Source organism: Gymnogyps californianus, chromosome 2 (genome assembly GCF_018139145.2).
Source record: "Gymnogyps californianus isolate 813 chromosome 2, ASM1813914v2, whole genome shotgun sequence".
NCBI lineage: Eukaryota > Metazoa > Chordata > Aves > Accipitriformes > Cathartidae > Gymnogyps > Gymnogyps californianus.
In genome coordinates this window covers 141,369,394-141,393,921 of record NC_059472.1, presented here as the reverse complement: position 1 = coordinate 141,393,921, position 24,528 = coordinate 141,369,394, and the positions used below count along the sequence as shown (strand labels likewise).

The 24,528-nt window shown below is 40.9% G+C and overlaps 1 protein-coding gene across 1 annotated transcript in view; it reads right to left on the bottom strand.

The window, feature by feature from the left end:
* Window positions 1–23,984, bottom strand: part of CALCR (calcitonin receptor) — a 65,186-nt gene extending 41,202 nt beyond the window's left edge. The window contains exons 1-4 of the mRNA XM_050892592.1: window positions 23,834–23,984; window positions 19,137–19,247; window positions 10,171–10,283; window positions 5,969–6,060 (exon numbers count right to left, since the gene is read on the bottom strand). Coding sequence (XP_050748549.1) covers window positions 5,969–6,060; window positions 10,171–10,283; window positions 19,137–19,247; window positions 23,834–23,984 — 467 coding nt within the window. The remainder of the gene's footprint in view (window positions 1–5,968; window positions 6,061–10,170; window positions 10,284–19,136; window positions 19,248–23,833) is intronic.
* Between the last annotated feature and the right edge of the window lie 544 nt (window positions 23,985–24,528).

Below are 24,528 nucleotides of genomic sequence, written 5' to 3'. Positions count from 1 at the left end.
GATATGGGGCTAGGTGCACTTTCAGTTTGATCCACTGTAGGTCAGGATATTGGGCAAAACAGACCATTCTTTGGAGCTATTTTTGCTACACTGTGCTCTTGTGCTTACTCCACCTGTATTTGCCCCCATCACAAATCTAGTCTAACGTTCCTTTTCTGCTCCTAAGCTCTGGTGGTATTTATCCAGTCCTGAGTCTTCCTTTCTCCCCATTCTCCATCACTATACTTTGCCTATGCTACTGACCCCACTTTTCTTGGGACACTATCATGTGCCCATCACCCTCTGTCTTTCTCTTGCAGTCCTGGGAACAGGAGTGGTGTAATGCCAATCCTGTGCCCAAGAAACAAAAATTTCCCTATTACTTAGAGCAATCTCTTCAGCTTCTGGCCACAGGAATGCAGACCCTTGTCTCTCCAGCTGCCTCTCTACATGGCTATCGGTAGAGACAGAGAGACTTTTGTGAAAATATCTGCCAGGTACATATGCCTCCACTCCCATTCCTGTCCTTCCTCACTGCTCCGCTTGACTTTTGCCAGTCTTACTCATCTATTAAATTGGACTGTCCTTTACTGCATGTTGCCTTCATTTGCTGTCCAAGCTCCTTTCCCTGCCTGCGTTCCTCTCGTAGTTTTACTCCTGCATTGCTCTCCTCCTTTCCTCTCAGTATTCCCCACCTTTTTTTCCTTGACTCCAGCTTTCATGTTAAAGACCCATCTGGATCATTAAGCGTATATTTCCACATCCTCATATTTTAATTTGACCTTCAGTGTTTGCCATCAGAAAGGCATCAGCACCTGCTGATGCTCAGTCCATACCAAGAGGAGAACATTTTAGCAAAACCAAAACCCTTACTTGATTCATCCTCTCTGCTGGTTTTGACAATCATCTGTAATCTTCTCCTTCTCTGACCTCTCTTAGCTCTCTTCCTGGCCCTCTTCCTGATTTCCTAATCATTCCTTTGTGGCGTTTTTGAAGGCTCCTTCTCATCCCCCACCCATCTTTCTGTATGCTTCCTACTCTGCTTCATTAATCAGTATGCAAGAAGGCATCACTAAGCCAGTTATCTGTGTCTAAAACTTGCAGATTTTGTGTCACTATGCCTCTATCAATTGTATCTCAGAGTTTCAGAGTCTCCTATGTTTCTCGTGGTTCCCCTGTGTTTCACATTTATTCTATGTCTCCTACATTTCCTTTGACAGAGATAGGTTCTCCTATCTACTCATAGTCACCCTTACTTTTGAGTTCCTGTCTCCACTTCTCTATTGCATCTAGGATATTTTGACTTCCAAGGAGCTTTTAGCATTATTTTCTTCATAGGTCTGCGCTCTGAATCTGTCATTCTAATTCATGAATACCGAGAATACCGATTTTCACCCTCAGCCAGTTATTTTCCACCTCCCACCCACTTGTTTAGTTTTCAAATTATTTTCATGCTTTCTACCATGCTCTCCCTTAACCCTGGGGAAAACTCCCAGCACACTTCACAAATTTTCCTTCCACCCATTATCCTTCTTCAACTCCCTTTAAAAGCCTTGGCAACAATTAGACTGCAGGTGCAGTCACACACACCATCTATTATTCTCGCAAAACTAGACTTATTGTACTCCCCATCTGTCTTGATACAAATGTATTTGTTTTAATAATTCAATTGGAAGTGATTTGGAGCTAGGAGTCCCTTTTTTCTTTTGCGTTTTATCATATAAGATAATGGCGTCTCAGTTTGCAATTATAAAAATATTGCAATAATGTGATGATGCATGTAACTCTTAGACACTCTACTTTATGAATAGTCTGTCTCCTGTTATGATTTAGTATTGCTTAGTGATGCTTGTCACTACTGATTCAGTATTCCCTTCCGAAAGTACTGCAACATCTGTGATGCCAGATCATTATGAATCTTGATACCCAAAACTGAAAGGAAAATAAATCTCTGCCAGGAAAGACTTGTATCTGGAAAACAGCAACCTCTGCAAACCATTTTTTGCTGCCTCTACAGTCAAAGGCTATCATACAGTCCCGAAACCATCTCTTGCTATCTGATTGACTGTCTGATTGACAGCTTGCCTTCTACTGAAGGTCAAATAATCTATTGCTGTCATAGCCAGATGATAGAAAACAACTGAAGGTAACAAGAACTCTGCTCCCACACAGCTTTATTCTCATTTTCTTATGATCATAGTTTGGTTTCCTCTTTGTCCTCCCATTTTGCAGTGCTTTGTTTTAATTCCTTTCTCTGCTTCTTCCTGTAACCTTTGTGTCATGAAGGTCATGACACATTAGTCATGGAAGGGGAAGGAGAAGTGGGGGAGGAAAGAGAGGAGGAGGTGTGTTACTCTCTGGAAGGCTGCTGCAAAGATGAGTTTTTCAGCGTGGCCTGGGACCGGTCAGGATCGTGCGTTGTCCATGACTCAGAGCTAAGAGTGAGTCACAGAGCCTGATCCTGCCTCGCTCACTGCAACGTATCACCTTCCCAGTCCATTTTGGGTAGCCAATTTAACCAGATCCTGTCTTTACTGTCCCAAAGAACTCTGAAGCCTGGGTATAGGATTCCAGATCAGATTAAATTGTGCTCTTCTCAGCTTTCTCAAAGCATTACTGTGGCTATGGTTTTGTGGTCTTTATCTTTACTTAGATGGGAAGGGAATTAATCAGTTCACTGGGCAGAGTTTCTAGCTATCTCTGTATCTGATTACTGCACGTTATCACAGTCACTCATCAAACTGCCTCTCTGGAAATTAGCAGAATTCACAACCTGTATTTTGGATACATCTATTTTGAGCTTGTAATCTTACAGACTCGTATAGCCTATGCAAAGTCCAGCCATTTCATTTTCCTGTATTTCCTAGACTCACTCTTGGTGTTCGTGATGTTGGGGGCTTGTTCTTTTAGTACCCTTCCTGTCTGACAGTTGAGGCACAGACATTTAACTGTATAGCCCTAAGATTTTTGCCAGCTTCTTCTGGCCCCTCAATTTACTAAGCACACCCTTTTCCAGCCTGTATGGACACCCTCATCCATGGTGTACCTTTCTAGGGACTAGCAGCAGATGAAGTAACCAAGGAGAAGCTTTGCATAATGTTACTAAGAAAATTACTATTAGAAGGCACACAACTTGAACGTATCCATAGATATGTAGTATATATAGATCAAAATTGGGACCAGAAATAGGCTAAGGTGCCTCATGTAAGATTTAGATTAAATAATACAGGGACTCTGAGGCTAGAACTGATTTAAGCACCGGCACAAGGTATCTGGGCTTTTGTGGAGCACCTTTCACTGCAGATTTTTAGAGCAAGGCAACCATCCCTTCTGCACTAGAGGTGGGGGTTCAGCAAGGAGTTCTTTTTATCCCCAAATTTATGCAATTACTATGCATGTGTAAGCTGGAATTTTGTGTTTGCTATGTGCTGATGGATTCTACAGATCTTCATATGTCTATTTGTGGCCAAAAAACCACATCTCAGAAACTCAGATAATGAAGCTGATGATATCTCACAATCCACCATGTAAAGTTTGTCACATTGCATTTAAGTTTTTCACTTATGCTGCAGAACATTAAATCTACCAATTCCAAGACACTTAACAAATGCCAGTTAGTTTAGACACATAAAAACTCTGTACAAAAAGAGTCATAGTAAATGTTTAAAACTAAATGGTCATGATAGAAAATGCACTGGGTGTACTTCATTACGATTCCTTGGCCTTACAGGTGATAAAAAGGAACAGTGAATGTTTACAGAAATACCCTTTGTTTTAAATTAAGGCTGCAAGATAAAGGAATAGAAAGAATGACCGATTTTTCCCTTTTCAGACTTGGAAATTTCAGGGGGAAAAACTGCTTTGGAAAATAAAGGTTCTACGGAGAATGAATCCTGGTCTTTTTGAAAATAAGGCATATATACGTTCGTGATTTGGCATGAGTAGGAAGGTATTAATTTAGAACTTGCTCATAATTCACAGTTACTATTTTGGTCACTAAGATATGAAAAAATGCATTTGATGTATTTGTTAAATCTGAGTTGGGAGATTTGAGGGCTTATTTTTGACTTTCATTTTTCTAGAAACCTCAATCAAATAAAAACAAATTATGAATTCTGACCTGTATACAAAAGTCATGCTCTTTATCTGTCTGCTGGAAAGATAATTAATCCCTAGAAGTATTCTACACTTCTGGATTGCAAATATGTCTTTGAGCTGCTGAAATAGATTGATGAATACATAAAAGAATATAATTTATCTTTCTATGAGGATGATGATAAACAAACAAATGTATTTTGCATGCTTATCAAGGGCTCAAATATGTTGACATTCATGTAGAAAGAAGCTTACTAATACTCTCACACAGGCCCATTTGTGTTCTGGCATAATTTTCGCTTGAAATAATTTCTTCCAGGCTAAATTACAATCTTGAAGCAGTATACTCTTACAATGACAACAGTGATGGACTTTTAATTACTACAGGTTGCCATTATTGTGCAACTGTTCTTTCTTAAACTCTGTAAAGAAGCTTGTGAAGAAAAAAATATTTTTTTGTGTTCCCTTTTCCTTGTATTCATGACTGCTCAAAGAATACTGCATTCTTTGAAGAGTTTGGGGGTTTTCTGTGTTCTTGAATGAGGTAAGTTTTTTGGCAATAAAAGTCCATCAGGTTACAACAGTGTGTGTTATTTATTCAGAAGCAATTGTAATTGTTTCTTACATTACTTTTACTTTGTTTCCCAGTGTGCAGTGTGGGGAATACTCCTTTGTATCCTTGGAAACCTTTATCCAGGTAAAGCTGGAAAACTTTACCTGGCCTTTTAGATTACCTTGCAGTTATCTCCAGGTATACTCTATTGATGGTGAGCATTTCCCTATCTCTGGTCATGAACTGATGGTCTGGCTATCTGATCACAAGTAACTGATGCACCCTTGCTAAAATCAGTAAGATACCATCCCATTTGGGTCATTATACTGGATGTATCATTCTCTTTCATCAAAGTATCTGTGAATGGACATTACAACCCTGAGTGTGCTATCGGTCCGGAAAGTTTGCAGTTTATAGTAATGTTATGAAAGTGAATTACCTTAAAAAGATTGCTCAAAGAGCTAGAAGAATACAGCTTATGCAAGTCATCATAGCTCTGGATGTACAACAACTCAGGATCTTGTTCTTTGTTTATTCTTGAATATTTTTCCCAGTGCCTTTGATGTCTTCTAGTGCTTACCATTTCCCTGAGCTGAAAACTGGAAGGCTGTTCCCAGACAGCCCTTCACTACTGATTGTGACTGAAGCTGTGACTACATGTCTGACAGCAAATCTGAGCTCCCTCTGCTCCTTCACTGCAGACACATTATACTAAAGAGTGTGCAGACAGGTTCATTAAAGGACAAGATTTAAATGCTCTAGTTAAGTTGCCATACAGTAGCTGCAATGCTTTCAGTGAATATCAGTTTAGTCTCCTTTAAAGTTCTGATACAGCACATCACTGTTTTTCCTTTTAATGATGATGACAGGCTACACACTAGTGTCAGATTCAGCACTCTTAGTGCTGAGTCCTGTAAGCACCTATTCAAGTCAATAGCCCAGTCCTTCAGCATCGATGAAGGAATTCCTGTTCTTCAGTAGCTGGGGGCTCCAAGCCACTGCCCTGTGCAGTCACCGCACCTGCCAGGGGCTGGACGTGCCCTTCAAGGAACAGTAGGCAACTGGCAAATGAAGGGCCTTACTGCATCCCCAGTTACACCATTTCCCTATGGGCTGCACTTTTACACCAGTCTTGATAAATCTAACAGCATGATCTTGGCTACACACCAGTGGGAGATGTGCCATTGGTGAGAGGACCCTGTGCTGAGTCTTTTTTACCAGGATTATATACAAAGGCACTCAGAAGAGCTGTTTCTGCTATGTCCCCTTCCAAGCTTTTCTTTGGTTACCACTTGAGATCCCTCAGGGCAAGAAGAGAGAGTGTCTGTAAGAAACACTTACTTGAAATAGAAGAAAATTGCCAAGGAAATCAACAGGGATGTTATAGACAAAGCATGGCCAACGATCGCCATATAATAAAGTATGAACGCCATCTGCAATTTAACAAAAAGAAAAGGGAAACATGAACAATTTGCAGGCACTCAGGTTTTTTCTCATTGAGGAAGAATCTACAAAATCAACCTCCCATTTGGTATTTCTTTTCTTTCAAATGTTCCTTTTCAATATATTTTTAATGCCAGCAATCTACTAAATAGCATGACTTATGGTCTAAAGATAAGTGTTTCTTACATGAGCTGATCTGTTTCTGCTGCACTGAAGTAACTGGCGAGATCCCTGCTCACACTGTCTCACTAACTTTCCCAAGCTCTAGGACAGCACAGCAGACATAACACATTTGTATTTTCAAAAAGTCCATGACAAGTTTCCACACACAAAAAATTATTAAAGAAAATAGGTTGCCGCAGGACTGGTAGAAAGCTTTTATGGTTTGAAAGCAGCTTAAACAACAGGGAGCAAAAGCTTAATGGTCACTTTTGGAGATGAGTCAGTGGTTAGGTGCCCTCGGGACTGGTATCGGGGCTGGCTTTTTGTTCAACATACTCATCAGTGACCTGATGCAGAGAAATCTCTGTTTCCAGGTGATACTTAGGTCTTCCAGATAATAGTGAGGGACTCCAGAAGGGACTCACATAACTGAGAGGACAAGAAGATGCCATATGAGCTTTAATACAGAAAAAAGTGGGGTGATACACATAGGGACAAATGATCTAAACCCTGCCTACACAAAGCTGAACTCAGAACTGGAAACCAAACTCAGGAAGGAGATTTTGGAGTCATCCTGGCCAGTTCTCTGAATCATTGGCTTAGTGTGTTATGACAGCCAAAAAGCCAACAAAATGTTGGATATCATCAGGAAAGGCACTGAGGGTAGAACATCCTTGGTCCTCCATTTAAAATTTTCATCGCGTATCTTAAATGCATGTATGTTTCTCATCTCCACACCTTATGGGCATGGCAGAGCTAGGAAAGGTGCAAAGAAGGCAACTCAAATAACTGAGGTAGAGTAGCTGTGTTATGACAAGTGGGTACAAATGCTGCGATTCTCCCCTTTGGAGAGGAGAAGTCAGAGAGGGCTTATGATTAAGGCCTACAGAGTCATGAAAGCAGCAGATGAGATGAAAATTATCCTCAACTCCTACCACACTAGAACAGCACACCCTGAGACAAATTCTGGTTCACACTGGTGTGAACCTTGCTATCAGGCAACTAGATGGCCTTACAGTGCTGTGAAGCCAGTATGCACGAACAGATAATGGGGCTTTCACTTTGACTAGTATCAGTGAAATCTAAGATAGGCCTATTCATATTTGGTATGCCAATAGTGAAACAAAATCACAGCACAGCACCTGGGCTGCAGAATGCTGCAATATTTAAATGTCATACTTCGGTCTCAGTCAAGCTCTTAAGCATCACCCAGCTGTCAGAAGACTGCAGGAGGCTAAATGCCATGCCGGGCTTCACCACTGCCTTCTTTTCTGAAAGCACTAATATACTATCAGCCTGTCCTGAAAAAAAGACTAGATAGCAGGCCTTAGTTCCTCTGCTGGGTTTGTTTTCTTTTCAGCTCCACTTCATTCATTTTTCTTTTGTTACGCATGAGCAATTTTCCTTTTTTTCAACTATTAGATTAATTGCTTTCTGTAGCCTTAAGTTTTGCCACTCACATTTTTTTGGTGTTTCCAAGTAATTTTAAACTTTCATTTGAAAAAAAATATGAATCAAATTCAGAAAACAAAGCTGTTCCTCTTAGCAAAGGTGCACATCATCTTATCTAGTTTGTTCTTCAGTTATTTTACAACTTTGGAATCAGCTCCTGCTTTCATTAACCTAAGTGGTGGTGGCCTGATTCAGATTTAAACCAAAGTCACATTTACACCATCCAGACCATGTAGAACAGACATGATCTGAGTGTAAATATCATTCACCAAATTACGGAAATCTATGCGTATTTACTGCAAATACCCTAGATCTCCTAACTTTCCTTCATAAAGACTAACCGCAACATTGCTAGTGAGTGCAAATGCTTGACAACTTGTTTTGAGAGCACCAGCAACCCCAGAGAGGGAAGACCAGAGTGCAGAGAAGATGAGACAACTTTCTGAATACAGAGTAGTGGGAGAGGTTTTTACCGTGTGCCTGTGACATTTCTTCCACTCCATACTAAGTTGTTGCTATGGTTTTTCATGATATTAGATTGATACAATTTTTAAGCCTGAATTTAACTTAACAGATGAACTGTTCAAAAATACGTTGTTCTGCTGCCTATCCTGTATACAACCCTTAGCCTGAAACAGAAATAGGAAAGGCTTTGACATAGCTACATGCAAGTCTATGTGCACCCTGGAGGACTCTTGGTTATTCAAACTATCTACCTTTCAGTATACAACTGCTAAATCAGTTTAACTGTACATCTGGGACTCAGCAATAGCATTTTTGGTTACTCCATGTAAACTTACTATAGTGACTGCTCAAAAAAGCTTTCCAAATATAACAACGAAGACAGATCAGAATGGACTGAACTGTCAGCTAACAAAGCATATGGTCTACCACTGCATTTTTAAGAACTGGCTGCAATATTTTTTTTTTAAAGTGATCTGTCTCAAAAGTCATGTCCCTTCTGACATATAGGACTTATAACACACTGACTCACCAAATTTTTAGCTTATGCAGATTTTGTCATCCTGGGCTTAGAAAACTTCTAAAAGAAACACTTAAATGTTCTTTTTTGTCCCTCTAGAATTCTTCACTTGAGGAAAGAGAATTCTCTAATAGGAATACCTCCTACTCAGTTAATTATATTATCTGTAGGTACATGGAAATAGTCTACAAATGAAGCATACTCCTGTTTTTGAAGACTTGGATTAAAGGTCATAATCTAACTTGGCATTTCTGTAAAGATAGATTCTTTCTGCATTTTCCATCATTTTTTGTTTCAGAAGAATCTCGATGTACGTATAATTTTCCTTTGTGTTCTATCTGCACTTTGCTTGAATGATGTTCAAAATTGTTCTTCTGGAAGGCATGGATAATAGGTAACAGAACTACATTTTTTGCCTCCCTACATGGGCCAACATCTGGAAAAATTATATTTTTACGGTGCTTCCATTTAATGCCTCTGTGAGCTCAGATTGTTACTATTATTCTCTCTTTGTCACATAGGTGAGCCCCATTTTACCATGACGGTTCCTCATGTTACAAAAACTTTTAGAATTCACCTCCTGCCTAGTCCAGTAGACTTTTCCAAGGCCCCTTAGGCTGGATCATTACTAAATATAACCACATACTGCTTTTTGGCTGCATAAAAAAGATCCTCCAACACAACCCCCAAATCAAATCACTTTTTGACTCTTTTCCTTCCACAATTCCAAATAGTCACAAATTATTCTGTCACAAATCTGTAATCAAAGTTTCCTGGAACTCCACTCACGTTTGAGAAATATGTTTATTTTCATGAGCTTCCCTAACTTTTAATTTTTTTTAAGCTTTTCTCAGATTTCTCTCTCCTTGTTTCTTTTGGTGCTTTTATATCTAGTTCTCCTCCTTCAGCTTAGCAACTTGATTTTGGAAATATTAATGCAAATGCTTAATTCATTATTGTAAAAAGTCTCAATGAGTTCAGTCAAACTGTTAAAGTTAAAGATGTTCAGGCCTGTAGGATTTTCTGGATTAATGGTACCTTCATATATATTTCTTTTCAAAGGGAGTGAGTACAGGGTGATATTCTTTGTTTAAGAAAAATAATTTTAACTTACATTAATATTTCTAGCCCTGCAGAGAAGACATCAACAGCTTGGAAGATACTTGTTACAGAAAGCAAAATTGAAATTCTGAAGGATCATTTTATAACTGTTGGACAATCAGGGAAAATCATAGGAATTAAAAAATGCATTTGAAAAATATGGCAAAACTTGTCACATGAATTGCTACTAAATTATCCACCCTGTAGCAAACCTATATTTAGGTTTGAGCACTCATCAAATAATTTTAATAAGCTAAAATCACAAGGACAATGCTATTAAATTCTGGTGCAACAAATAGAGCTGAAAGATGAGAACTATTCTGATCTCTCTCATATGTCTCTTATTGCTAGCCCAGCCCCAAACCATTCCCAAACAATCACTGCCCTTTTAACTGCAGCATACCTTCAATTTTTCAGAGGTGAAAGAGTTGCACAGGGTATAGTTGGACCAAGTTCGGTTGCTCTCAGGATGGCGGAACCAGTTTCCAGTTTCATCACAGTATTTTGAAGCCCTCTCTGATGATAAATTGCAATGATAGTTATTTTAGCATATGCATATTACACATTTAAAAATCCATAAAAAAGAATTACTATGTTTGGAAATAAAATGTCTGTGTAACAAAATCCAAAGGATTTTCAACTTGTGCAATTAATATACATTTGTCTGTTTTGGTTTTTTTTCTTCAGAGTTTTATCTGACGGTATACTTGTCGTTTATCTGTCTCCTTTTGTCTTGAATGAATGCAGTAGAGTATATATATCCAGCCTTCATTCAGATGCAATTATTTATGTGATAATAATTCATTTAAAGAGCCTGTTGAAAGCTCTTTATGGAAGAGAAAGTAATGTTAGGCCCTGATGTCGAACCTGACGAAGTGTGCACAGGCAGGCAAACACAGCGGTGTCTGCCTATCGTTAGTTCTCGTCCCAACCTGCAATATTGATGTTGGAAAATGGATGTGCCCACTGGCTAGCATGCAAATCTAACTTTTTGTTTTCAAACCTGACACTCGCTAGGACATGCTGGTATCCATACACAGACGCTAGTGGACTGAATCTTGCAGCAGGGTTTCAGATATCAAGGGAAATAATTAGTCAAAAATACTGCGAAAGGGCAGCAAGCAGTGTATAAACTGGAGCCTGGGTGCTGGAGATGGTGACAGCCCCAATGCCAGCCATGTGCTTATGCAGAGGGGTGGAAGAGTCCTGCCCAGCCTCTGTGCCAGCTAAATCCTGCCAGGGGTGAGTGGGAGCACTGCTTGTTTTCCTCTGAGGCTGCAAAGCATGCAGGCACTGGGAGAAGCAGCCTCACAAACATTTTGGCACAGATCCCAGGTCTCCAGTTTAATTTAAAATGGCTGCAGAGTTCTCTGTTTAAATAATCTGATGTGTGTTTGGCCTCTTCACGTGTGTCTCTGGTGCTGGTTCCTGCGCTGCAGGTGGCTCTGGCATCCTTCCCAAAAGCCCTGCCGTACAGATCGCTCTCCAGGCTCGCGCTCCTTCGCGTGCGTCCTTTTACCGGGGCAGGGGGACGGTCGGGGCTTCAGCACCGTACAGCTCTGAGGGATGCCTGGAGCCACAGATGTGTGCCGTGCCTGTGTCCTCCCAGCCACGCTCACATTTGTGCCTGGATGCTGAGGTGCAGACAGTCACTCCTAATCACCTGTCAAGTTTTGGACTAGTTCCTTTGGCTTTCCCTCAAGCATTAGCCACACGGGCGTCACTGGAAAGTTTGCCCAAGTAACAAAGGCAGAATAAGATCAGAAACTTAAATTATTTGATGTTTCTTAGACAGTGACACAGCTGTTTATTTATGAAAAGCACAGTTTTCCAAGTCTGACTTTTAAAAGAGTCTAAAAAGTCTATCTTGACTTCCCTTTGCCTATTGTAGCTTTATAATTTTATTGGCTTTATACATAGATCATCTGCATTTCCAGTCAATACACTTTTACAGAGCCAATTACCATTTGAACATATACATTTTCATTTTTTGTGTTCAACATTTGCATTTATTTTTCTTAATCAGCTCTGATGATTAATGAGTCTATTAATTTGGAATATTCATATTCCCTCTACGCACCCTAAGGAAAGCAGTCAATCATTCTGGCAAGGTAAGGATTGTATAGACTGAGCTATCTTCTTCTGAATAGAAATACACTTTATATAGTGCCATTGCAAAAAAAAAAAAAAAGAAGACAGACAATCCTCCAGAACACAGGATACTTTCAAAAATACTGTGAGTTTCAAATCATTGTTTTGGGGGACTTGCTGAAAATCAATACGTGCATCAACAACACCAAGAGGAACAGTACATGTTATCTCAGCCTTCCATCGCTGCAGCTTGGAGATAATCTCAGACTGCCTGTGTAGCAATGTTCCCGTTGTACTCATTGCCAGATATTATCTAAAGCTGGAAAAAGTTTTCAGTCATAGAAAAAAGATTAATGGTTACGCTACCACGGAACACAGTGTACAAACATCGTACCTACTATCCCATGCACTCTGCAAAGTACACGGCTTTTGTTAATATGCTATAGAGTATAATGGTAATATCATCTATCATCTCTGTTGTTTAGTGCCCAGGTAGGCACTCTGCCGAAGTTTAATGTGGCCCCTGTAAGTTAGAGACAAACCCGTTGCCTCATACTTTTCCTTGAAGCCAGACAAACACAACTGATCCTAGTCTGGAAGTGACCATGGCCCACAGATTTCTTGCTGTGATGTTGTCAGAATATGGGACTGGGGGATAAGCCTCCTTACTGTCCATCCCAGTGACTCAAGCAGGTCAAACATCTCTTCTAAATCTGTGATTTTATACAGAAATAAAGCTGTGAGTCTGTAACCCAACCACTGTTCTACTGCAAGTTATTCTCCAGTGGCCCAGTAGCAGGTGTGGGATTATGAACCTGGGCACGTGTTGGGTTTTATGCTAACCAGAAGAATCTAGTAAGCTCTGAAGAAATACACAAATGTGCAAGGATGGGTAAGGCAATACTAGCAAGGCAAAATGGAAGTGTGTGCTTTAAGATTATTCAAATACTATGTAAACATTAATTTTTTAGGCCCTATCAGCTTGGATAGGGCACCACTTGGGCATCACATTATTCAAAGTGGAGAAAGAGTGACATTGTGTGGGATTCGTCTCACCTGACTTTAGCAACCTCAAAGTTATGCAATTCAAAGGCAGCTGTGCAGGCTCTCTGCAGTTAGCTTAGAAAGACAGACACTTCAAGAGCTGTCTGGGAAAACTGGGTAAGAGAAATCTTGTCCACGAGGGCAGTTTCATGGGAGTAGTGAAGTGTCTAAAAAGATTAACCAGCAGTAATATTTTTGCGTGTGATATTGCTTGTGCTACCAATAGTGCTTTTCTGTATCATATTTTCATAAAAACAACTCAGTCATTTATATGTAACAAATATCTTAACCCAATAACTCTGGAGCAAACATGATAGCTCTATCAATCAGGTTTTCTACAATTAGACCAACTCTATAGCTAGCAGATGTTAAAAGAGTCAATACCATTTTTTTATTTATTGTTGAGTTATAAGCTGGAAGTAGAAAGAAGTTTTCCTCTGTTGCAGTGCGTGCTCAGCACATACCAGACAGTGGATTCTTTGCCATTGTTTGGATAGACCTGTGCAGTACTTAGTTTTGCAGATGAGGGAATAGCTGACGTAGCACATCTGATTTACTTACATCCTCAGTAAAATATCCTAGAAGAAAATTTTTCAAAAAAGAGAAAATCATCTGATATAATACAATGGAGACCCTAGAAAACTTCAATTCCAGTGTCCTAGTAAGTGCAGAGTTATCACTATCATCAGAATGCCTCAGTCAGCAGAACTGGAATCTGTATAATAAAGTCATATTGTGCACTGTGGAGATAAGAATTGATTTTTAAAATACAGCTGTCAAGCTTGCTAAGAAGGACAGAAATATACAGAGGGTAGGAGGAAAAGAAGCAGGTGGACAAAAAGTTCAGGTTTGTTTTATTTATGACTGTCTAAATGATATCGCTTCAAGACAGGAAAATAGGACCAGCAGAAATACAGAGCTGGCTTTTTTAGGCAGTCAGGAAATTTGCATTTGTGGCAGCAAGAGAAGGGCTCTCCCAGGCCCAGCCCCCCCTACACTGCTCAGGGTGCCCCAGCAGGTCCCTGGGGCTCCCACCCACTGAGGATGCTGTTCCTCGCCCACTATGAGCGCAGGCATGTTGCCCTGCCGAGGCACAGTGCTGGGTGGGAAGGAGCACATGATGGACTGGGTATGCAGGAGGGGAGACCACGGTTGGGAAGGTGCTTGAATTAGGGGATGCCTGAGGAATTGGCCTCCCTGCCTGCCAGGAGCCAGGGGGGTGGAAGGAGCCGCAAGTGCTGCTGCGACCCAGAAGGTCTCTCCCTCTCTGGTTTGTGGAAGGCCATGATTTCTCACCTGCAATGACTGCTCCTGTCAGCACGGCAACCTACTCAGCTGAATGCATTGTGCATTTTGCCAGCTGTGAGAAGGGTGTGCTGTGTCCCTCAAATGCAGTCCCTTGTGGTCATAGGCGTCACAGCTGGTAAATCCAAAAGGATCTGCAAGAGCTATTCAATCTGTTCCCCCTTCTCCTGCATGCAGCATTTATCCTTATTTCTCTAAAGATATTCTGTAAGACAAAGCAATTCAGAGACTGCAGTATGGCACAAGAAGAGAGCTGCAGAGAATACAAATACCGCAGTGTCTCTGCCCCCTCCGCCGCTGTGATCCACACTCCAGAGCAAGGGGACCTCATTCCCTCTAGTCAGTGACAGAGCAGGAAGGCAAGGCTGTACTTCCATGTTCCTCAGTGTGAGAGGTAACAACACATTAATCATCATCTAAGGTAATTGCTTATGGATACATAGGGATCTGTTTCCAAACTGCACTTCTAGAAACTTTGCTTTTGGAGCCACATGAAAAGTTATAAGTAACTGGTTTACAAAATGGAACCAAAGACAGAAACCCAACGAAGTGGAGAACTGAGTGGAGTTTTGCTAAATGCAGCCTTGGATCACAAAGTTGGGCCAGGCTTGTGCCCTGCTGGGGTGGCTACTGCTCTTAACCACTGCTCTTTGCCAAAGAGGAAAGGGAGCGAAAGTGAAATGAAAAGGTATGGCTGCCACAGCATAACTTGCACATTCAGCTCCATTGCTATGTGACTGCACCAAATTAATCCTGACCAAACGCACCGTGCAGGGAGAGTGAGGTGGGTAATATACCACTCCCCTGCTACAAACCCAACAGCCTAGGGATGGCACAGGGCAATGCTCTGCTCCTCCTGCTGCCCCCAGTAAATCTGCCTTGCTAGAAGGCCATTACATCCACAATATATTTCCCTTTTTTTATTAGCAAGAATATTACCAGTATGAATTACATACTACATTCCTATCAAATTCAATTGCTAGCAATTTCAGCATGACCTGGAACCATTTCAAAGGGATTACACCAAACATTAACCTGGATAAAATATGAATATAAAATATAATTCAAGAGAAACTGTGCATGTTGCCTGAATAGGGGAGTATAAAACTCAGCCCTTCTCAGAGCTTCACAGTCAGGAGTGGATGAGACAATTAATTTCCTGCTGTCACTGGAGTTAAAGCAGTAGGACTTAGTATATTTTCCAGACAAATTGATTTGGTTTTATGCATTATCACATTGCGCGTGGTGGTCATTGTAAGAAAGATTGCTACAAGAGGGAACAGTTGTTTATTGAAAAGGACAAAGTTGTCACAGCTTGCTGAGAGGGGTTTCTGTTTGTCTGTTAGCTTTAAGGTACTAATTTCCTTTCACAGGATACAGCTTCTTCAGGTGGGGAAAGAAGTGTGGGAGCCCTAGCTAGCTGAACAGACTAGATTATCACAGTGGTCCTTCCTTCTTTCAGAACACAGATTCCTATCTAGTAAGAACTGATGTAAGTTCAGTGAAATAAGTGGGACTACATCTGGCAGTTAGTTATGAAGTTGTCAGACACAAAATGAAAGGACCACTGAGTGTGTTCTCCATCATTTTGCTTCTGGGTCCTTTTCTCCAGAATATGATGTCACCTTAGTTACTTTCTAACATATTCTAGCAATTTCTTCTTGGCATCGATGCCAAATGTTGATAGGGATTCAGATATAGAGAGCTGGTATACAGCACCCACAGGTGCAGACGGGAGGAGGATCCAATCCTATGCTGCCAGATCATGTTTCGCTTTTCCACAAATGATGTATGTATCAAAGCACAAAAAGAAAGCTGAATGACATCATTTTATTCCAGGACTCAAAGCTATACATGGCCTCAAACGAAAGTAACTTAGCCATCGGTGAGCTGATACACAGTGGTTCTGCAGATCTCAGTGCAGCCCAAAGCAGCACAGCATGAAATCCTTGTTTCAGAAGTCCATGAAGTTACTTGCACGCCTAAAATACATGCTGAGGTGGTTTGATATCATGGAGACTTAATGGGAAGGAAATCTGACAGGCACTGCAGTTTTCATCTTGTAAAATCATTCTTCTTTAGGATGAATTTTCTGTTCCTCAGTAGAAAATCTAGTTGTATTTTGTTTAACAGGATAAGTTACCAAAGGAAATAATGACTTGTGACATCAAACCTGACAGACTTCTCAGGACAGCTGAACCTGTGCTTTTGGCCACCTGTAAGTAGCAGCCACTTCCATTAGCAGTTGAAAGACTTCTAGTCACCCCCACGATTTCTTGTCTCTCTCCTACTTTACTAAGTCCCCGTGTGACAATCAGCCACCTGTAAAGCAAAGGCTGGCTACCTGCTGGTTTGGTGCTGCAGCTGTAATACATGCTGGGTTACTCAATAGCTACTCTGGGAAAGCGGCTCTGGCTCAACCAGGGGATGCTGAGCTGCTGCCGAGCCAGGGAAACAGTGTTGACTGACCAGGATGCAGGCAAAGAGGCTGACAGAGGTGCTGACAAGGAGAAGAGAGATGTGCCAGGGGAAAATATTGAGTCCAGAAGACCACAGGTATTGTTCCTAAACAGGACAGCAGAGAGAATAGCAGGAAATTAATAACTGGAGGAGGCTTTTCCTCCTATGGCTGTGTACAGAGAACAGGAATACTAAAAAAAAATTCCCAAATCTGCAAGTTTTAAAGCGTGGCAGAAAGAGTAACTGCAGTACGCACACACTGTGGGCCAGACTCTGCAGCATGCATCTGCACATTAAGGAGTGATTTGCAGTCAGTCATACGAGCCACAGACCTCGGCATTAATCAGCATTAGTAAGTGGAGTGAGGTGCTTCTCCGTGGATGGCTTCAAGTGTTACTTTGAAGAGTGCTGTTGTAGCAGAGTCACTGGAGACAAGCAGGCAAGTGGAAAAGCTGGGAATAGGTGGCTTGGGAACGAGCAGGATAGTGGCTCTGTAATCAACCCCATGCACTGAGGGATGAGGACCTCGAGTCGTGGGGAAAATTCTTTGATCACAGGGCTGCCCAACACCCACTTTTGCAGGTATAAGCTGAACAGCACATGGAGTATACATAAACTAGGACTGTTAATACCACAATTTTTTTTCTGTGAAAACCATGGAAGCAGGGAAAGCAGAAGCCTTGTAGTATATTTTCCTATTCATCAAAGAGGCTGTTACCACATGGGGAGGATATCATGAACAAAATGGGGGCCGAAGCAGAAGGTACAGACCCCATCCAAGAGGCACCTCTAACATGCATGTAGGAAAAGGCTTGGGCAACCTCAGAATCCAGAGCCTCGAGCTCTCTCCTGAACGTGGGCACTTCTGTCTGGGAACAGAACCACATTTGGCCAATTCTTTTAAAATGCTCTTCTGGCATCTTTTGTGCAAATAGCCTAATGGTTGAAGCACTTGTCCACAGAGAGGGCGACCTAGGTCAAAGGCACCCCTCCACTTGAGGATCTCAGCTCCTCAGCCTGTTTCCCCCCAGGTGCTCCAATGATTAGCCATGCGCGTGGCCCTGCGGCAAGACTCCTCCTTGAAAACTATGACACTGTACAGAAAAGAGGTCAAGACTAAGTGTGTCAGAAAGTAAAAAAAGGTCACAAAAGATGAGACTTCGTGATTCGGTGCCTGTCGTCTCTCTCAGGGATGTAAACTCCTGTAAAGATTTGTGGGGTAGGTCTCAGGGTATTCCCACAAGAGGTGGACAGTCACACTGCCACCGGAGCTCACTTCCCAGGCACGCAAATCCTTCAATCCATCCTGTCCAATGCCTACTTCCACCGGAAAGGGGGAGGTTCCTCCATCGAAGCTGGGATGCAGGTTTGAACCCACTCAGACTGGGGCTGACACTGGAAGTTTCCCACTTGCTGGATGAATTTTCTAATCGTGGATAGCTTGACTTATAAAGAACAGAAATATCAATCAATCTGGCTGCTACTGCAAATGGTATTCAGCAAAATGCATACTGGGTCTGATCCAGCCTGGAAACTCCTTCGTTTCTAAATAGGCAACAAGCTCAACAAAATCAACAGCTTTAGCTAATGGTACTGGATAATTAATTCACAGCTATGCAAATGGTACTGGATAATTAATTCACAGCTATGCAATAGTCTGTTTCCTTACTTTCTAGCTGGGCACATACATTTTGGTTTAACCTTGTTGAAAGTTTTTAGATTTATATACCCTCCCCCCCAAATGTTTAGTTTCATAGTTTTTAACTACAATTGGTACACTGTGTCTATGCTGGATTTAGCACACTGTGGCATCAAGCACCACCTACAAGCAACATGTCCTGAGCATGGAACACAAACTGTGTCTTTCTTCAAACACTGCTCTTTGTGGAGTCATACTTGTGTCTAATATTTCCTCATATCTATTTAGCAATATTTCTGTCCTTGATTTTTCCTTTCATTTGTCCTTTTAAATGTTCTTGAATTACTTCTCTTAGTCTGCATGGCTGCTAATATTTGTATGAAGAATTCAATGAATAACTGAAACTTGGAGACTGAAAGAACATTATTTCTGCTGATCTTCTTCCATAAAATGATACTTTCCAATAAAAACTGCACAAAGAACATGCTGATACATATTTCACGCACGTAAGCATTTTCTCTTCATTACAAAAGCTTAGAATGGGGTGCTAAAAATGTTTTGATATTATAACTAAGTAGTTAACATTTTCATAAACTAGGTTCCATAAATCCATGGGCTATATTTACATAAAATAAATACATATAAAATATTTTACAAATGAAAATATATAAATTAGGCAACCCAAAAGCTTGATATATTTTAATTTCAGCCAAGCTCTCTGAGATTTCACAATGCTGCAAAAATGCCACTGGAAACATGCTTCCACTCAATGGCACGAATGTTCTGAAGACTTCCTTTGAAAGATAAGATGATAAAAAGAAATACTGTACCAGTTGGATCAAAGTCTGGAAAATAATCTGGACAATTCTGAGCAGTGATTCTTCCAGCAGGCGTGTCGTCCCAGCACAACCAGCCGTCCCACGTTCGATTGCAGAACAGACCTGGACATTTAAGAGGAATGCAATAGTTAATTCAACACACAGTCACTCCTAAACGTGCTCTGTTCTAGCCTCTCAAGGAATATTGCCGTCTGCAGACAATCATGTTTTCTTTTTGCAATAAAAGCCCTTGTTATTGCTACACTTTGAGAGGCATTCAGGTGCTACAAGGTACTTGGTTTTGCTGACCTGATGTTAGTGGTGTTAATTTTACTGGAAAGGAATGTTTTAAAGCCTGCTGAACTGAACTTTGAATGTAAGGTCTGATCATATAAATTCCTCTTTTTGATCCTCCTTCCATCCTTAGCTGTAAGCGTGTACGCTAGTGGTACCCAAAGACCTTACAGACACCTACTTTTCATTTCACCTTCTGCTGTTCAGCAGGTCTGAAAATCAAGTCTTTGAAATGTAAAGGTAGGAAGGGCTTGCAGGGACATCCCAGCTAAAAGCAACATTTGCAGAGACAGTTCCCTGTAAGGTTGTTGCATTGCTCAACACTAGAGATCGGTGACATAACTACAGATGCAGTGAAGCAGGTGCAAGACCGATCTGTAACAGGCAAACTCTGCCTGCTGACGTTGTCTGGGTAAGCATGCTGTGATCCTGTTCTCATCATGCCCCTTCTGGGAAGGTAGCACTGTCAAGGCTGTGTCCCCTGCAAGGACTGTTCCCAGCCCCAGAAACGATGGCCATCCTAGGGAGGCAGAACACAACTCATTCTTGATTCCTGTTACAGAGTGTCCTGGTTTCAGCTAGGACAGAGTTAATTTTCTTCCTAGTAGCTGGTATAGTGCTGTGCTTTGGATTTAGTAGGAAAATAATGTTGATAACACGCTGATGTTTCTAGTTGTAGCTAAGTAGTGTTTATACTAAGTCAAGGATTTTTCAGCTTCTCATGCCCAGCCAGCAAGAAGGCTGGAGGGGGCGCAGGAAGCTGGGAGGGGACACTGCCAGGACAGCTGACCCAAACTGGCCAAAGAGCTATTCCATACCATATGACATCATGCCCAGTATATAAACTGGGGGAGCTGGCTGGGAGGGGCGGATCGCGGCTGGGGAACTAACTGGGCATCGGTCAACGAGTGGTGAGCAATTGCATTGTGCACCACTTGCTTTGTATAGTTTAATTCTTTTAGTATTACTATTGTCATATTATTATTATCATTATCATTATCATTGCTTTTCATTCCTTTCTGTCCTATTAAACTGTCTTTATCTCAACTCACGAGGTTTTTTTCCTGGTTCTCTCCCCCATCCCAGGGGTGGGGGGGAGTGAGCGAGCGGCTGCGTGGTGCTTAGCTGCCAGCTGGGGTTAAACCACGACACAGAGATATTACATACTATGGTCCACAGAAACTGTGCTATAAGACTGCTTGCTGTAACACAATTTCCTGACTCCCTGTGGATTTATTCAAGTAACACATTAAAAAAAACCCTATACTTCTTAGTTATTTTCCATTTAAAATCAGTTTGTATGGGGGAAAAGGTATTTATCATCATGACCACCAGGTTAAAGGGAAATACAGTGCGAAGATACATCTTGCCTTTTTTGCTCTGCTCCCAAGGGAGTTTCAGAATTGCTGCTATGACCATGTAGGTTGTTTTTGAAAGAATCATATGGAAGGCACCTAACAACCACTGAAAGTTAATAAAATATGGGCAGCTAATTGCTTCTGGTGCTTTTGGAATTATCCACAGATAAGCTTTCTTATTGAAGCAAGAAAGCTGTAAAAAGACATCTGAATTGTTCAAATTTGCACCAATAACTGTTTTTAAGTCAAAATATTTATGGATTAAAAATCAAAAGCATAAAACGTTCCAAATTAATTTTTTCCAGATTACATGGCTAGCAAAAAGATATTTTTATGAACACTTTCTCTTCATTAGCTAAGATTTTATGCACATCTATTTTTCCACTGTCAAGTTAAATGTGCTAATGCTGCTTGTTCATGTAATTAACCAACCATCATATCAGCAGTTTGTTATCTTTCCTTCAGGCATTCTCATGTTCTTCTCTAGCTTTGAGATGTATCTGAAAGACTTTTCGGAATCATTTTGTAATATCAAAGAAAAAGAAGAGTAGAAAATGTTTGCAACTTGAGCTTGTATCTGAAAGACACTGCAGAATGGGGTTGGTAGGAACTTCTAGCTTTAAATCCTTTGCCTTGCCTGATAAAGAATAAAAATCACTGATGTTGATCTATACATTGTGGAATGTGTCTTTCAAGCTAAGTAACAGGATATATATGCACACATACACCCATAAATATATATATACACACACACACATATATATATGTTTTTTAAGTGCTGCAGGAAATAAAACAATGTAAGTAATAAACCAGAAAAGGCAGAGCTGAACACCATATTGTTGTATCACTGGCTAAAAATATTACATTTTTGGATGGACAGGGCGTGCAGGAGTGCTGCACTGTCCCAGAGGGATAGTCAGGTGCCTGAGCTCCTCATTTTGTTATTTCTTTGGGATTTAAGGCAAACAATTCTATCTTGAAATGGGCAAGATAAGTGTGTGTACATGGTCTGTTACTTCAGCTCGGCTGACACATGGCCACTTGTAATGCTGCCACAGCTCACCTATATTATACCATCTCTCTGGCTCCTGAGCGTGAGATACTATGCAGTTCTCTGCAGTTCATTGCCATCAGCTTTGAGCCCCAGGATTATGAAGGATTTAAACTACCTTTGCGCCAGTCTACAAATAGGCTACATCACGGACTACAGAGATACCAGGGAAAAATTAGACACATCTCGGCTGACTCTGTAAAGTTGTACCAGACACTGGGCTTTCTGGGAACTTCAGTGTTAGACTCCACTACTGTTTGTGCTGAAAATGCATACCCAGTATACCCCTTCAACTCATATGTTGGGCTTTTCCTCTCAGGAGACACCCCTACAGTTGTCCTTTGCATTACGGGAATTTCCCACCTCATCCCATCCTCCCTTTCAAATTTGCAGCCAAGAGACTTAGACCCTTGTTCCCTTCCAACCCTTTATGAAGTGCAAATGTTGGAGGGCTGGTGAGGATCCTGTAATTCAGTTGAAAACGCAACTTCAGTAGTGTTGGCATCATTCCTTAGCCACCCATCATCTTCATTCTGGGTTATAAATGAATTAAGTGCATGTTGCTACGAACATTAATAGTCCCTAATAGCATCACTTAAATCTAGCTGCCAGTCGAAGGAATGCAGGAACCGCTGTGCTGTGTCCGATGGCTGCGGGTCTGCCACTGCTGTCCTCCTGGGACAACACTGCCCTTGAGAACACTACCAGGAATTCATATGTCATGAGACATACAAATTCCCAGCTCATGCTGGGAAAACACTTCAGCCCTTTGCAACTAATCACATGAGCAAGGTGCAAAAGAAAGGTGAATCCAGTGGAACTATCAATGGATGCAAAAACTACATATTTATAGAGCTGGAGACTAAAACAGTAATCTCAGCAGACAATAAGATATTTCCACCTCAAGCCCAGCAACTAAAGGCTTGTTTATGTCTGAAACACGATGCTTTCTATTCCACAACCCTGTTCAAATAATTGTGGGTTTTCCCCATTATTGGCCTGAATGAAAACCTATTATTTGAAGCAATGGGAATCTCTATATTCATTCCAAAACATTTCTGCATCAAGACCTGAGTATCTTAACATCTAATTATTCTTTGAGTCTTACAGAGCCCAGTAAAATCTTTGTGGTAAAGAGCTGTAGAAATGTCTTTGTTCTTGTATCACAAAAAATCCCACATTATCTCCACCCCATGTATTAGGTTGGGGTTTTTTAATCATGATTTTTTAATATATTTTCTCTTTAAACTGTGTCCTCAGTATCCCTGTTCCTTACTTGTATAAATCCCCACAATGCCTCCAATATTTTTTCTTTAGCCTCCTCACAACTTCTTCCATATTTTCTGTGAGAAAAAGTGACAGAATGCTCAGTCCCAACCAGAAATGCTGCTTCATTTATACTGTGCCATTGTAGCACCACTATTATTTGTCATTTCCCTTTTTACTAATCTTACTATGATGTGCCTCGTATTCAATAAATAAAAAATAAAGTCCTCAGTGCTTCATAAACCTCTTTTTGCTAGTGTCACTGCTGAATATGGAATACCTGGCACATCTGTGTTGGTACAGAGCATGGCAGCTACCAGTCAATACAAGAATGACAGAAAAACAAAACAGTGAGCCAAGCAAACAGAATGATGTTTATATTTAAGAGATCACTGTTCACAATCAGGTCTTTGTGTGAGCTTGCTGAAAGGTTCTGGAGAATGCCATTCCCTAAGCAAGACCAAGAGATATTCAAGCAGCAAAGCACTGAGCCAGAAACGTAGATGATGGGGGTACCATCTGCATGGGGAGGAAGAGCTGTTCATTCCTTGGGCTCGTTCCAGGCTTTTTTCTTTCTTAGCACTTAAGAGGATGCAAAGTTAGTGTGAATTTGACTACTGCTTACAGGAAGGAAACTGCACCCTGAGGAAGACTATGGGTTAGTATGCAGAAGAAAATGTTTGTAGTGATATAAGCAAGTGTGGCAATACACAAACAGATTTTTTTAAAACCTTTTTTACCTTTTTTCTTATATGGAGGAGCTCTGTTCATCCTCTCATAGCATTTGAACTGCGAATCTATTATCTTCTGTCGTATGACTGAATTTTCAGTTACTACAGGCTCTAATGTAGGATCAGTATAATTTACAGTAGAAGAAAGACTTGGAACCATTCTCTGTACAGAAAGGAAAAACTGTTAGTACAAGTGAATAAACCAGGAGGATAAAATAAAAAAGTGAGGATCAGAAATCTCTATTATGCGTGCTTCAAAGGCCTTTTATTTGCACATGTGTTTAGCATTATGATAGGCCTTATACTGCTTACAAAGTAAATGCTGAATTTTTACTAGTTTACCTCACTATAAACTCAGGATTTTAACCAAGCCTTTTTTCTTGGCAAAGCAGAGGACCATTAAATACTTGATAAAGTATTCAAAATCTTTTCATTTAGCTTAGTGATCTGCAAAAAAATTTTGTATCTGCCCAAAGTTACACCCACGTATTTCCACTCACTTGTGCCGATTTCTCTCCAGACTGCCCAGACAAAATACCTCAGTGCCACAGCCTCGAAACTGATTATTTCATGTTTTCTGTCACCTGCTTTGAGCTCCTTCAACTGTTAAGGTCATAGAAACACAGGGCAGAGAGTTTAAACCTCACTACCTGACCTTAGCTCCTAGTTAAGTAAGTACCTAAGCAAAGTGTCCCTAAATTTGA